Source organism: Phodopus roborovskii, unplaced genomic scaffold (assembly GCF_943737965.1).
Source record: "Phodopus roborovskii unplaced genomic scaffold, PHOROB, whole genome shotgun sequence".
Lineage (NCBI taxonomy): Eukaryota > Metazoa > Chordata > Mammalia > Rodentia > Cricetidae > Phodopus > Phodopus roborovskii.
In genome coordinates, this window is record NW_026126448.1 from 8,922,055 (window position 1) to 8,936,349 (window position 14,295).

A 14,295-nucleotide genomic window follows, 5' to 3' on the forward strand; every position below is an offset into this window, starting at 1 on the left:
ACACACACACACACACACAGAGAGAGAGAGAGAGAGAGAGAGAGAGAGAGAGAGAGAATATAGTGCTTTTAAAAAGAAATCACCATACTGGTGGTGGTGGTTGCTTTAAGTCTACATCTCATTCTAAAGCCCAAGTTGGTCCTAAACTCATACCTGCCCCTGTCTTCCGAGTGCTGGGATTGTAGGTGTGTGTCATCCCAACCAGCTTCACTGAAGGATTTTAATAAGAAGTTTCACATGATTAATCTTTTAACATATTCATTCTAAATAACTGTATGAAGAGAAGACTTTTGGGAAAGAGGAGGAAATATGGGAATATTCAGGGACACTGCAAAGCTCATGGCAGGAAGGGTAACAATTTAGGTAGTGGTGGTAATGGTGGGTATGGTGAGAAGTGGTCTTCTCTTTCTCATATTTGAAAGGCAGCCAACAATACTTTCTGATGTGTTGCACATGAGGTATGCAAGACAGAGAATGTTTGAAAGACCTTGGGGCTTTTTTGTCACTTTAGTTCCCTGCAAGGAGGAAATCACCACTAACTGAGTTAAGAAAGATGATGAGGACAGTCGTGCAGAGGACACTGGATGTTTGGTTTAGAAAATTTCAGATATAATTTGTTCATTGTAAATCCCAGGGGAGGTGGATATTAGGAAATCAGCTGTATCACTGGATCTAGATGGCACTATGGTTCAGATTGGTCAGCATCAGAAGTCAACATTCTTAGCAGGTGAGTGTGGATTCAAATTCAGCCCCCATTGGCCTCTGTTCTAGAGTATCTTGACTCTAACACAAATGTTACAATCATCTCCACCTTCATTTTAGACTGAAATCTGTCCATGGTTTTGTGGACTGTTATTTTAACCCAAATCAAAAATAATCTGCTTATAACTTTCTGTGCAGAATCTTAGATACTGTGATCATAACCCAAAGTTTGAGCATTCTATATGAGAAAAAACCCTTCATCTTTCAATGTGAAATATGTGCATTCTGTCCTCTAACACTGACCAGGCAGGTTCTGGTTTCCCATGAAATGACATCTAAGATGGATATGCAGTATATTGGCTAAATTCTTCATGAAAATGGATGATGAGGGAGAAAAACTTGGGCATCATATGGTGAGAACATAGGACTTGGGGTTTGGGTCCTGGCTCTACCATGTACCAAGTTTCAATTCTCTAATTCTTTGTAAAGAAAAAAGGCATTTCTGACCTGAGTGGATTGTGATGATAATCAGATAATATCAAATGAAACATTTCTTTTTACAGTATTTCTTGACAAATGGACATTTCCTTCACAGGACCTGGAAAAGATGGAATGCCTGGGTGGTGGCATTTTGTAGTAGACATTTAAGAACCAGCAAGGGGACAGAGAGAGAAAGGCTAGTCAGGAATATCTTCTGTCACTAGGTTGCCAACCTCAGATTGAGTCCATGTTAAAGTGAAAACCCACCTGCACCCATCCCTTATCTCGCCTGTGAGAGTCAGAGCTGTGGAAGGCTCCTTGCTGCTGCATAAGAACAATGCCCAGACACACAGACATTCCATTCCCAAGTCCATTTCTCTCATTTTTAAAGAAATGTTAGAAGACAGAACTCTTCTCTGACTTTCAAAGTTGGAGTCCCTGTGGTAATCATTGTGTGTTAATTTGTTCTGTGCAGTTGTACTCCTGCAGGAAGGGTTGGGGAGGAAGGATGAGGGAACAGAGCTTCTAAAGGAACAGTGGGGGTTGTCTGTTTGGTTTTGTTTCACTTGTAAAGTATCAGGGAAACTTTATTCAACAGCAAATTGACAAGTCATACAGATGAGAAGTGTAAATACAAGGTCATTCTTGACAGAGGGCCACACTCAACAGTACTCAAGGAAGGTCATACAGTGCTTTTTCTTGAGAATGTATGGCATGTGAATTCTGCACAGAATCAGAGAGGAAGAAGAGAAAGGAATAAACTGGTGCAGTGGTCATGATTCCCCCCCCCCTTTCTCATAACTCATTTGTTTTACATTCCCTCTTAGTCTTGAAATAATAGCATTGTGGGACAGCAGACATATCTAGCCTCCTCAGTTTGACTGTTTTATGGTGTGTGTGTTTGTGTATGTGTGTGCATGTGTACATGTGTAGATGCATCTTTTCTTCTAAATAAGAGTTTTGTTCTATAGCTTCTCATGGAAACCTTGGTATTTATCAGGCATAGTTAGTTGGACAACCCAAAAAGTTTGTAATGGAATTTCTACTAAACTAGAGATAGGCAGGGCCAATTTGAATAGACTACTCTCTGGACATGGGGAGGTGGGTGTTTTACCTTCAAGTCCCCATCTGTGGATTTCACAAAGCATTCTCCCATGCAGATTGCAAAGGAGTCAGTTATATGTCCTGTTCTCTCCTCAGAAAGAAGGCCATGCACAATCAAGACTGGAAAAATCACAGCTCTGTAACTGAATTCATCCTCTTGGGCTTCTCCAGAAACCCCAAGACCAATTGGATTCTTTTCTTCCTCTTCTTCTTCCTTTACCTATCTACAGTCCTGGGCAATGGGCTCATTGTCACCCTAATTAGGACAGATGCACATCTCCATACACCCATGTACTTCTTCCTCAGTATCCTCTCCTTGCTGGACCTCAGCTATGCTACCACAACAGTTCCCCAGATGTTGGCTCATTTAGTAAGCAAGAATAAGACCATCTCTTACACTGGGTGTGTGATTCAGATGTACATTTTCTTGACACTAGGTATCACCGAGACCTGGATTTTTGCAGCTATGGCCTATGACAGATATGTTGCTATATGTTACCCACTCCATTATGGAGTCAAGATGAGCCAAACCCTGTGCATAACTCTGGTGGCCAGTTCTGCCCTTTGTGGTCTCATCTGTGCCCTTGTCTACACAGTCTTTGCAATGAACCTTCCCTACTGTGGCCCCAATGAGATAAACCATTTCTTTTGTGAAATCCCCGCTGTCTTGAAGTTGGCCTGTGCAGACACATCCCTTAATGACCAAGTGGACTTCATTCTGGGTTTCATCTTGCTTCTAATACCATTATCCCTCATCCTAGCCTCATATGTTCGCATCTTCATAGCTATTCTACGGATTCGTTCCACCCAGGGTCGGGTGAAGGCCTTCTCCACCTGTGCTTCACACATCACTGTGGTCACCATGTTCTGTATTCCATGCATGGTCATGTACATGCGACCTGGCTCTGAAGCCACCCCAGAAGATGACAAGAAGTTGGCTTTGTTCTATAATGTCATCTCTGCCTTTCTTAACCCCATTATTTACAGCCTCCGGAACAAGGATGTGAAGAGGGCTTTTTTCAAGTTAATTGGAAGGGGCGAGGACACTCTGTAGGCCATGGAACAAGGTTACCTACAGTGCCTCTGGTCTCTTGTGTTTGCCACTCAGTTTCACCGAAATTCCTGGAGTTAATGAGAGGATTCTCATGATGGGGGAAACACAAGAAGAAAAGACTTTTCATAACTGTGCTAATGTATACATAGGAAAAGATTTAAAGAATTGTGCCCAAGATTTAGCCATGTCATTGACCTTCTGTGGCTATGGAAAAGTCACATTGGTTTGGAACAGTCACCTCATTCTCTGGGATTTAATTTTCAGTTGTCAAATGTGTTTGGTAATATGCATTCCGTCCAAATGATAATAGTTAACATTATATTTATGTACCACTCACTCCGTACTTTATGGTTTTTTTTCTTTTTCTTTTTGTGGTGCTTTTCAGTTCCATTTTTCTTTCCTCTTCCTCCTCCTCTTTGCCTTGAGGTGGGGGTCTCACTACATTGACTAGATTGGTTTTGAACTTACATGCTTAAGTAATTAGACTCCTGGATATCTGGAAATACAGATGTGTTTCTCTCTGCCTGACTGATAGGTATTTATTATTTCATGTTAACTCTAGAGGTATGTAATATCTCCTTCATACAAACAAAAACACTAAAATACAAAAACACTAAATAATTTTCTATATGTCATCCAGCTGGGAAGTTTGAACCCAGGGACTAGTTCCAAGGTCCAGATTCTTATGTACTACACATGACTCTGAAACATTCAAGAGAGAATCCGAAGCTTAGCTTAGACAGTGGATGGCTATGACTGAGGAAAATGAAAATATTTAAGAATATTGCTCTAGCTATACAAAGTGGAGCCCACCTTTAATCCCACCTTTAATCGGGAGGCAGTGAATTGCCTTGTGTTTGAGGCCAGCCTGGTCTACACAGAGACTTCTAGGACAGCCAGAGTTATATATTGAGACCTTGTCTCTAAAAAGGGTAAGGTTCTTACTCTCAGGTCATAATAGCAGGGCCAGATCCCTGCAGTCTAGAGCTATGCTGAGAAATCAGCCCTTCCTCACCATAGTTCTGCAGCTGCGAGCTAACACATTGTGCAGCGCAGTAACGACATCTCAATACATGCTTGTTGTGGGAGGTTTTCTTCCTCGTTCCATCCTCATCATTGTTTTGAGTTTCTCAGCTCTGCTCTCAGAGCTTCTCTTCCGTGGGTCTCTCTCCGATTCTGTCGTGTCTGCTCCCATTGTACTTCCTAGGCACACCGACTTTTACTTACCAAGTTTCAACAACTGGTTTTCCCTTCAATTTCCTCTGCTGCCCCAGCCAGAGAGACACAAGACAGTGGGAAGAGCCCTGGGCTTTGACAGTGGCTTCAGTTGTTGAGATCTTGAGAAACAAACTCCACTCTCCAGAATCCAGTCCTCTTCTGGCCAAAGTGGGGATGGTGACATGTCCTATTGGCTATACTATAAAATTGCTTTAAACCACGAATGGGAAGAGGAGTTTGTATCTAAATAATAATATGCATTGCCACCTCAGAGCCATTCAACTATCAACAGAAACATGTGTTTCTCCACCTCGGATGTGAAGGACAGAGTCATTGTCCAGTCAGGTGTTATGGGAACATTCATGGTAGCAATTGACTGCATATACAGAGTCATGTTTGAGAGAGAGAGAGAGAGAGAGAGAGAGAGAGAGATTTTGATTGATTGATTGATTGATTGATTGATTTTAATGGGACACACTCATAACATCAGCAGACACACTAATCAGGAACCAAACCTTTCTGCTATTTCAAATCAAGTCAAATTTCTATCAATATCTGGACAGATGACTCTGGTTTAGAACACTCATTGCTCTTGTAGAGTACCCAGGTTCAATTCCCCAACACCCACATGGTGGCTCATTAATAGTCTGTAACTCCAGTTTCAGGGGATCTGATGCCCTCTTCTGGCTTCTGGAGGCTCCAAGTAGTTATGAAGTGTAAACATTCACACATATAAAGTAAATAAATAATTTCTGTATTACTTTTTTTCTATCATTCTTATTTAAGGAAAATTATTAAAGTACTTAGCAAAAGTAACACAAATCTTCACCAAAAGCAAATCTTTTAAAGAAAGCATTTTCCCATACAAACACAAGATTAAATTTTAAAACATCCTAGGTGCTTTAACTGCTTTGAAAGAAGTTTTTTTGTATTTATTTTCTTTTGTTTTTATTCCTTTTGTATTTATTTGTCTTATTTGATTTTATTATTTTTTTAATTTTTTTTGAAAGAGAGATAGCATGAAGTTGGATGGGTAGGGAGTTGGATGAGATAAAAGAATAGGATCAAAATACATTGTATAATTTTTTAAACAATAAAAAATAGGAAATACTAAGAAAAAGTTTGGTCTATAGACCAAGAAGAGCTAAACTATTACAAAAGACCAGTAGATGCTAAAAAAAATGTGCTTTTGCTCATCAGTAGTTTTCTCCAGAATAGAAAGCAACTGTGCTCGCATTGCTAATATTTCCCCAAGCATTAGAGAACTCGCTCTCCGGGTGATGTGGGACTGTCAGACGGAAGTCCCAGGGTGGGTTTACACCTGAAGGACCCAGCCTCGAAGGAGGAAAGCCCTGGAGAAGAGGAGCCTTGGATTTCTACAGATAGAAATAGATTTGGGCAACACATTCTTGTGTTTCTTGGGGATTTATTAAGAAAAAGGCTCCGGGGTCATTAGAGAGGCCACATAAGGGCCACATGAGGGGCCACATGAGGGGCACATGAGGGCATCTGTGGAGACGAAGGGGGCTTTCTTCTCACAGTTCTCAAAGCACCGAAAACCCACAGCAGGCACACCCAATTTCCCCCCTCCCAACATGCCCCCCTGTGCTTGGGCTACCACCAGCTTCTCAGGTGTCTGCAGAGGCGGGGCCCTATATACCCACAGCCCCCCCCCCCCAGTTTCCTATAAAAGTGCCTTGTGCGTTTCTTCAGGAAGTTTCCTATTCGTTTTCAGATTTTAAAGTTCTTAATACCATGGACTAAGCATTCAACTCTGGCCTACAAAGACCCCATGTAACGTCACACACAAAGATGCCTGAAGTACGGAAGACCTTGTGTTCAAAACAGGGGCTGGAGAGTGGGTGTTAGCTGCTTTTGCAGAGGATGGAAGTTTGGTTCCCAGCACCCATGTCATGTGGCTCACAGCAGCTTATAACTTAAATTCCTGGGCATCTGACACCTTCTTCTTGTCTCCTTGGGCATCAGTCACACAGCAGTTTACATATACACATGCAGGCATTCAGACAGACAGACAGACAGATACACACACACACACACACACACACACACACACACACACACACACACTTTTAACCTAAAAAATGTCACCCAGCATTATGCAGCATGCCTTTAGTTCCAACACTCAGGAGGCAGGTCAGTTTGGTTTATAGCGAGCGAGAGAGAGAGAGAGAGAGAGAGAGAGAGAGAGAGAGAGAGAGAGAGAGAGAGAGAGCCTATCTAGAAAAACAAAGAAAAGGAAAAGGAAAGTCAAAATTTTCATGGGGCTTGGAGAAATAGTTTAGCGGTTAAAAGCACTGACTGCTCTTAAAGTCCCGGCACCCACATGGAAGCTCACCATTGTCTATTAATATAGTGTAGTGGGACCCGATGTCCTCTTCTGATGTTAGATGTATATGCAGACAAAACACCCATTTATATATTATACAAACATTTTAAAAGTGGAAGGAAAAATCCCCTGGAGGTAACTAACAAATTTAGCAAAATGTCACACAAATATATGCATTTCAGCAAAAATGATACTTACAGGGAAATTTTAAGTTATAAAAATTCTATATTGAGGAACTCACCAACCCTAAGAAAGCTAATGTATGACAGAAAACTACCAAGGGTGATGGCTCTTGCCTGATCTCAGTGCTTAGGATCCTGAAGCAGGAGGCTAGTCCAGGATAGAGTGTGAGGTCTTATTTCATCAATCAAACATAAAAGAGAACAACAAGACAAGAAGCAAACAGTCAGGAAAGCCAAGATTCAAGCAGGAATAAACAAAATGGGGAGTAGAAATGTTTGAGAAAATGAATAAAACAAAAAAGTGATTTCTTTAGAAGATCAATGAAATTGACAAAAATGAAACTCTCAAAGGAAAAGAAGAGAGAGCACATAAATCATTAAAATTTGCAGTGAACGAGGGAACATTACTGTGGACTTACACAAAGATTACAAGGAAATACTTTAAGTCAAGTAGCCTTAAAGTGTGTCACATTTAGAAAGATATAAAGTAGTAGAACTGTTTCAAAGGGGAGTAGGAAATTAAAATACAACACATTAGCTGATTTAATTATTTACCCATTTCCCAAAGAAGAGCTCAAGGACCAGGTGACTTCACTGACACTCTACCCAGCTTGTAAAGCCCAACACCAATCCTTTCAAACTTCAAAACAGACAAAACAGAAGGTAGAACTTTCCAACACACCCCTCTCATACCTAACTCAAAGCATCACAAGAAAAGACAAGTATAAATTGATGTCTCTCAGTAACATGTAAAATAATTTTATATGATAATGTAATAGATACTGTGTAGAGAACTTCTCTGAGGTCCTATAAGCGGCATGTGAAGGTCATGAGTTAGACCTAAATCAGAGCAATTGTAATTCAGCCACAGATAACTGCGATTCCTACTCTGATCAAAGAAACTTCTCTTTGCAGCAGATGGAGACCATTACAGAAAACCACAGCTGGTCAAAATGCAGAGAGCAACTGATTGTGGGTTGTCCAGCTCCAGTTAACACATCTACAACACAAACTCCAACCTAAGGCTCAGTGGAACCCATGGGACAATGGCCAGAAAGGTTGTAAGAACCAGAGGACTAGAAAAATGCTGTGTGATTACCTCAGAATTGACAGCTTCACCTGTGATAACTCAATGGTATGGCTCCCTGTCTTATTTTGTTTTGTTTTTGTTTGTTTTTTTATGGGATCTCTGGCTGAACTTAAAAGCTCACCAATAGGCTAGACTGACTGGCCAAGGATCTGTTTGTCTTTGGCCCCAACTTCCAAGAATTAGGGTCACAGATGTGATACCCAAATTGTATATGGATTCCTGGAATCCACTCAGGTCCTCAGGCTTGCTCAGCAGCCACCTTAACAACTGAGCCATCTCTCCAGCCCTTATTTTCATGCCTTATGTGCCTTCTGTGCTGTGGAAAACTCCAGGTCCCCTCACAGCCTTTCTAAGCCCCAAGCACACCTTTCATCACCTTAATCTGGCACTCAAGGTCCCCACACCCAAGACCCTTGGATTTCCCAATCCAAGGTCCTTTGGGACCCATGGCATCTCCATATTTGAAATCCAGTGGGGACAGATTTATGAGCATTGATTGGAATAAATCAATTGTAATATCATGTCCAGCCTCAATTATGTGCATATTTTAGCAATCTGCTTCAAATATGCTCATATTTAGTCCTATAACTGCCCTATACTATTATTGCTTCATTTTGGTGCTGTGGAAACTGAAGTACAGAGGGTTGGTGTCTTGTCAGCTATTACCATATTAGTAAGTGGTATAACCAGGATTTGATTTAAGGTCTTCCTGGATTTTTGCTCTCATCTTGCCCCAGGCTCCTTGAAGGATTCCACTGTTGCTTAAGTCCTAGTCCTTTCCCTCCAGAAAGCTGAAGTACTTCATGTCTACAAAATTTCAGGACACAACATAGCCCAGTGCCCAGCACAGCATGTTAGAGAGAATGAGACACTTGGGAAGATGAGCGCAAGAGCTCTAGTGCTTGACCCTCCACAGCCCCCGAGAAATGTATTCATTTTTTTTATGATCCATGCAAAGCTTTCCCAACATGTATGTCCAGCCTTCACTATTACAAGTCTTTCCTGTGTATCTGTGCATGTTCCCATGTATATGCACATACATGTGCACACATGTATGGAGGCCAGATGTTAACCTTAGTTTGTTACCAGGTGCTGTCCACTTTATATGGAGACAGAATCTCCCATGGGCCTGGAGCTCACCAATTAGGCTAGCTAGCTGGTGGGAAAACCCTAAAGATTCTGCATTATTTGCTTCCTTTTCTGTGCGATTACAAGTGCACATCACTGTGTCTGGCTTTTACATGGGGTTTTTGTGGCATTAAACTCAGGTCCTCATGTTTGTTCAATGAGTTATTTAGCAGCTGATCCACTTGCATAGGCCCCGACCTTGCATTTCTTAGTCTATGCATTTACTGCACTTGATCTTCATTCATCCATCTCCACTGGACAGCAAAGTGGGGAAAGGATTCAGCAACAGGGGACTTGGAGTTGGCGGGGATCAAGGACGTTGGCTATGAGGCATTCTGTGCCTAGGGAAATGGTGAGAAGTGTGCTTTAGGTCTGGGAGGGCTGCAGTGGGACCCAGAGGACCCAAAGGATCAGGGGGCTCATTAAGAAGCTTCAACTTCATCTTCCCTGAGGATTGGGAGCAGAATGTTAAAGGAAAACATAGCCTGCTCCTGGCTCAACCTTCACACAAAGCCCAGGTCAGGTAAGGAAGGCAGAGGTAGTCGCCTGAGATGTATAGCCCTTACAGTCCTACCCGATGCACTCCATCTGTTTCCATCACCCATCAGACCTCCCATCCCCACCCTCAACCCCATCTGCTTGCACAACAACTGCCTACTCCCTTCCACTCACACCAGAATTTCAGCTCTGGATTCTGTTCTTCTCACTGACCTCTGTCCTGCTCTATCACTGATGTCTCTGTGTGGCTCTCTCTGTTTCTTTGCATTGCTATTTGTTGTTATGTTGTTCAGTTGCAACAGAGAAAAGCAGAAGCAGCAGGAGGCTGAGTCCATGGGGATAAAGCAGTGGTCTCCCCTCAGCATTCCGGGGTTTGGATTCTTAGACTGAGATGCAGCACAAGGGGACTGGTAGTGAAGGTAAAGATGGAGATGAGAAGTTTCAGTAGTGGCTTTAAAATAGATTGTTTGAGGCTTTATGAGAGTCAGAAAGCTGGAGGCAGACACTGGAACTAGAGAGAAGCAAGCAGTGTTATTGGAGAAGGTCAGGGAAGTAGCAGAGTGGAGCCTGGCATCCTACCATTCTTTCTGAAATGCCTCTGGCCTAGGCGATTGTAAGTGCTCAGATTCCTTTACCTGTCCCTGGTCCTTCTCCTCATCTCCCTTCTGTACCACATTTCTCATTTTCTCAACTCTGCATCATATTCTGGTCAGGTTTTAGCAGGGACTGGCAACTGAGATGTCTACTAGGAGCTTCTGCAGTAGCTTAGGCACCAGGGTTAGGGAAGCTGGAGGACAAGAGAAGAGATAAACGTGGCAAATTCACTTTCCTTCCCTCTGGAGTGTGCTAGACGCTCCCCTACTCCACCATGAGCAGGTCTGGCTGCAGTGCATTCTTGAGGGTGTCTGTTTAATCTCATTGATTCTATTTTGGAATACAGAATTGCAGGGCACCTGAGCGTACCTTACAGCTGCCCCCAGTAACATCATATTACACTGAAACCTTCCTTCTTGATGTGACGCCTAACTCCGTCTTCTGGAATCTCCAAGGGTAAGATTCACTGGGCCCACAAAGAAAGGTTCAGCTGTGTCTCCACATGACTTGTAGAGTTGTAGACTTACAGAGGTCTCTGATTCTGGGATGCTCTTAACCTATCAGTTCTATAGAAGAAATGTCCCTTTTTGTTTCAACTCTTACCCACACTACATGGCGTCCAGATCCTTCTTCACAGCCTGTTTGATTTGTCCACAGCCCCCTTAAGGTTCTGCCAGGAATAAGAATGCTGCTCAGCATATAGTCTGCCTACTGCAGACGCAGACTGTGGCACCAGCTCTGATCACTAGGATCCTTTCTCAATGATGTAGCCTCATGCTGGCCTTTAGGATTCTCTCTATACTGACCTGGTGCTTCCCAATAACGCATTGTCTCACCTGGGCTTCCTATACTTGGATTATGCTTTTCTTTGAGACTGGGGCTCATTATGTAGCTCAGGCTGCCCCCTGAACTCTCTGTGTAACCCAGGCTGGCCTGGAACGCAACATGTTTTTGTTTCAGGCTTCTGGGTGTTGGAAACACAGGTGTGTGCCACCACAGCTGGCTAGGGTTGGATGTTTCAGTCAAGTGCAGCAGGGAGATTTTGCACTTGTTCTGTGACCTCTTTGTTGTTGGCGTCAGCCGTTGTCTTATCTAGTTGAGGCGAGACATCTGATTTTCATCCCCTAGTCAGATCTTCCTCATTTGCACACAAGCTGCCATGAAGAAAGAGTCCTTGAGGCTGGTCTATGGGAATGTGGAGTTGAGCTTTCTGACAGTCACTGTCTCATGCATCTGTAGCCACCTCAGTCTCACCTTTGTCCCTCCGTCTTTGTCCTGCGGGACCTGCCACTCAGGAAACCTGTTCTTTACAGCTCTTGCTGCATCACGCCTCTCTCCTTTTGTTATCCCCTCTTTTGGTGTATACACGCTCTGGCCTCCTTTCCCACCTTAGTTAAAACTGCCCCCACCTCAGGTCTTGATCTTAACATGTCATCTCACTCATTTACAGCCTAGTCTCCCCTCAGAACCCAGTGAGGTCTGACTTCTGCCTCAAAGCATGGGAGGCAGCTACTGTTCCGTTTGAAATAAAAGTCGACTTTATAGAGTCTAACAGGGAGACTCTTGTTTTGGGGGTAAGGATAGGAAGAGGCAGAACTGTTGAGTAACTCATCTAAAAGAAAGTGCCAAAAGCTTCCAGAGGATCAATAAACACAGTTACAAGTATATTTACTAAGAATTTTCCTTGTTTATCTCTGACTTTCTCAGATGTTTGAGTCACCAGAAGGAAAGGCGCTGGATGGGAGACAAGACTTCAGACAGGAAGGGGAGTGTCTCATCCCCATTCTCACTCGGTAGCCTGCACCAGGGATGCGAGAAGCAGTGCAGTGTGTAAGGGTAGGTCCCAAGAGAGAGGAAAGCAGGTAGCATTTGAGGGGATGATAAAAGGAAAGGGAAGGGGAGGGAAAGGAAAGGAAAGAGAAAGGGAGGGGAGGGGAGGAAAGGGAAGGGAAGGTTCATTAGGGGCTCTGGCCTGAAGCTAAATATTCCAAATTCAGACCTCAGTATCTGAACTGACATCTATACCAAGGAAGATTAAGGCCTTAGAATGGACAAAGCTCCTAAATGTGCATTCTAAGCTGGACCACTTGGTCCATTTCTTTCTGCAGTGGAAGAAGAATGCAAGGCTTCTCCTGGGAGAACCACAGCTCCGTGTCAGAATTCATCCTTCTGGGCTTCTCCAGGGATTTCCAAGTTAATGTAATCCTCTTCAGTGTCTTCCTTTTCCTCTACCTCTCTACACTTGCGGGCAACGGGCTCATTGTCACCTTGATCCACCTGGACTCCCGCCTCCACACACCCATGTATTTCTTCCTCAGTGTCCTTTCCATGCTGGATATGAGCTATGTCACCACCACAGTGCCCCAGATGTTGGTGCATCTTGTCTGCCAGAAGAAAACTATCTCCTATTCTGGGTGTGTGGCCCAGATGTACATTTTTCTGGTGTTAGGCATCACTGAGGGCTGGTTGTTCTCTGTCATGGCCTATGATAGATATGTCGCCATTTGCCACCCACTCAGATACAAGGTTATCATGAGGCCTTGGCTGTGTGGGGCATTGGTGGTCTTTTGTGGACTATGGGGCATCAGCTGTTCTCTAGTGTACACTGTCTTCACTATGAGGCTGCCCTACTGTGGCCCCAATGAGATCAATCACTTCTTCTGTGAAGTTCCTGCTGTTCTGAAGCTTGCCTGTGCAGACACATCCCTCAATGACCAAGTAGATTTTATCCTGGGTTTCATCCTTCTCCTGGTACCTCTTTCCTTCATCCTGGCCTCTTATGTCTGCATCTTTGCCACCATTCTGAGAATCCGTTCAGCCCAAGGTCGACTGAAGGCCTTTTCCACCTGCGCCTCCCACATCACTGTGGTCACCATGTTCTGTGGACCTGCCATGTTTATGTATATGAACCCTGGAGCCAACGCCTCCCCAGAGAGGGACAAGAAACTGGCTCTGTTCTATAACGTCATCTCTGCCTTTCTCAACCCTATAATCTACAGTCTGAGAAACAAAGATGTGAAGAGGGCTTTCCTCAAAGTAGCGGGCTGGGGAGGAGCCACTAAGTGAGACCCCCAGAACACAGAAGGCCACAATTGGACTCCAAAGAGCAGTCTGTGGCCATTACAACCTATTGCTCCTCATCACATAGGGATGGGCAGGAATCTTCCACTGACGGTTAAGGGAGATGATGTGCAAAGGTGGGTTTCTGTATGATGTAGCTGATGTTCCAGAAGGTGAGCTATTCTCAAGCATCGAGTGATCCACCTGGAGAGAGAGTGCCAAGTGTCTGCTTTGTTTCTGTTTCCAGGGCCAGCAGAGGCATTGACACAAGTGAAGAATTATTAGCCTCTGCTGTTGAGTGACAGTGCCTGCCCGATAACAGGGCATATTAAATCAACTCAGATACTAAGACAAGGTAGTCCAGAGGACCCTGAATCCTAGCTCATGCCATCTCAGCCAGGAGCAAGAACAGTCTTCAGAAGAATGAAAAGCAATCGTATTTCTCTACTTATGGTGGTAAAATACCCCAAGAGGAATAGCTAAAGGAAGCAAAAATTTGTATTGGTTTGTAGTTCTAGAATACAATCCATCATGGTGGGGAAATGATGGTGGCAGGAGCCCAAGGAGCAGTCAGGAAGCAGAGGAAAAGGAATGCTCCTGTTCAGCCTGGTGTCTTCTTTTCATTCAATTACAAGACATTGGTCTACAGAGTGGCGTTACCTAAGGTTAAGACAGATCTTCCCACCTTAGCTAATATAATCTAGATGAGCCCTCACAGGCATTCCCAGAGGCTAAAGTTATCAAGATAATGCCTCACAGGCATACTCAGAGGCTATCTTAAAGGTGATTCTAGATTCCCATCAAGTTGACAATATTAAACATCATATTAGGAAAAGAA

General features: G+C 43.5%; 2 protein-coding genes across 2 annotated transcripts; both read left to right on the top strand.

Moving 5' to 3' along the window:
- Positions 1-2,392: 2,392 nt before the first annotated feature.
- Positions 2,393-3,340, top strand: LOC127225070 (olfactory receptor 2B6). The gene has a single exon (XM_051188332.1). The coding sequence runs from the start codon at positions 2,393-2,395 to the stop codon at positions 3,338-3,340; it is 948 nt and encodes a 315-aa protein (XP_051044289.1).
- An 8,763-nt stretch (positions 3,341-12,103) lies between these two features.
- Positions 12,104-13,463, top strand: LOC127225039 (putative olfactory receptor 2B3). Its single transcript, XM_051188313.1, has 2 exons — positions 12,104-12,233; positions 12,506-13,463. Exon 2 carries the CDS (start codon positions 12,516-12,518, stop codon positions 13,461-13,463), a length of 948 nt encoding a protein of 315 aa, XP_051044270.1. The 5' UTR covers positions 12,104-12,233; positions 12,506-12,515.
- The last annotated feature ends 832 nt before the right edge of the window (positions 13,464-14,295 follow it).

What these genes read in the sequence shown, in the direction of transcription:
- LOC127225039 (XM_051188313.1), top strand. Translation starts at nt 12,516, where the DNA reads ATGCAAGGCTTCTCCTGGGAGAACCACAGCTCCGTGTCAGAATTCATC.
- LOC127225070 (XM_051188332.1), top strand. Translation starts at nt 2,393, where the DNA reads ATGCACAATCAAGACTGGAAAAATCACAGCTCTGTAACTGAATTCATC.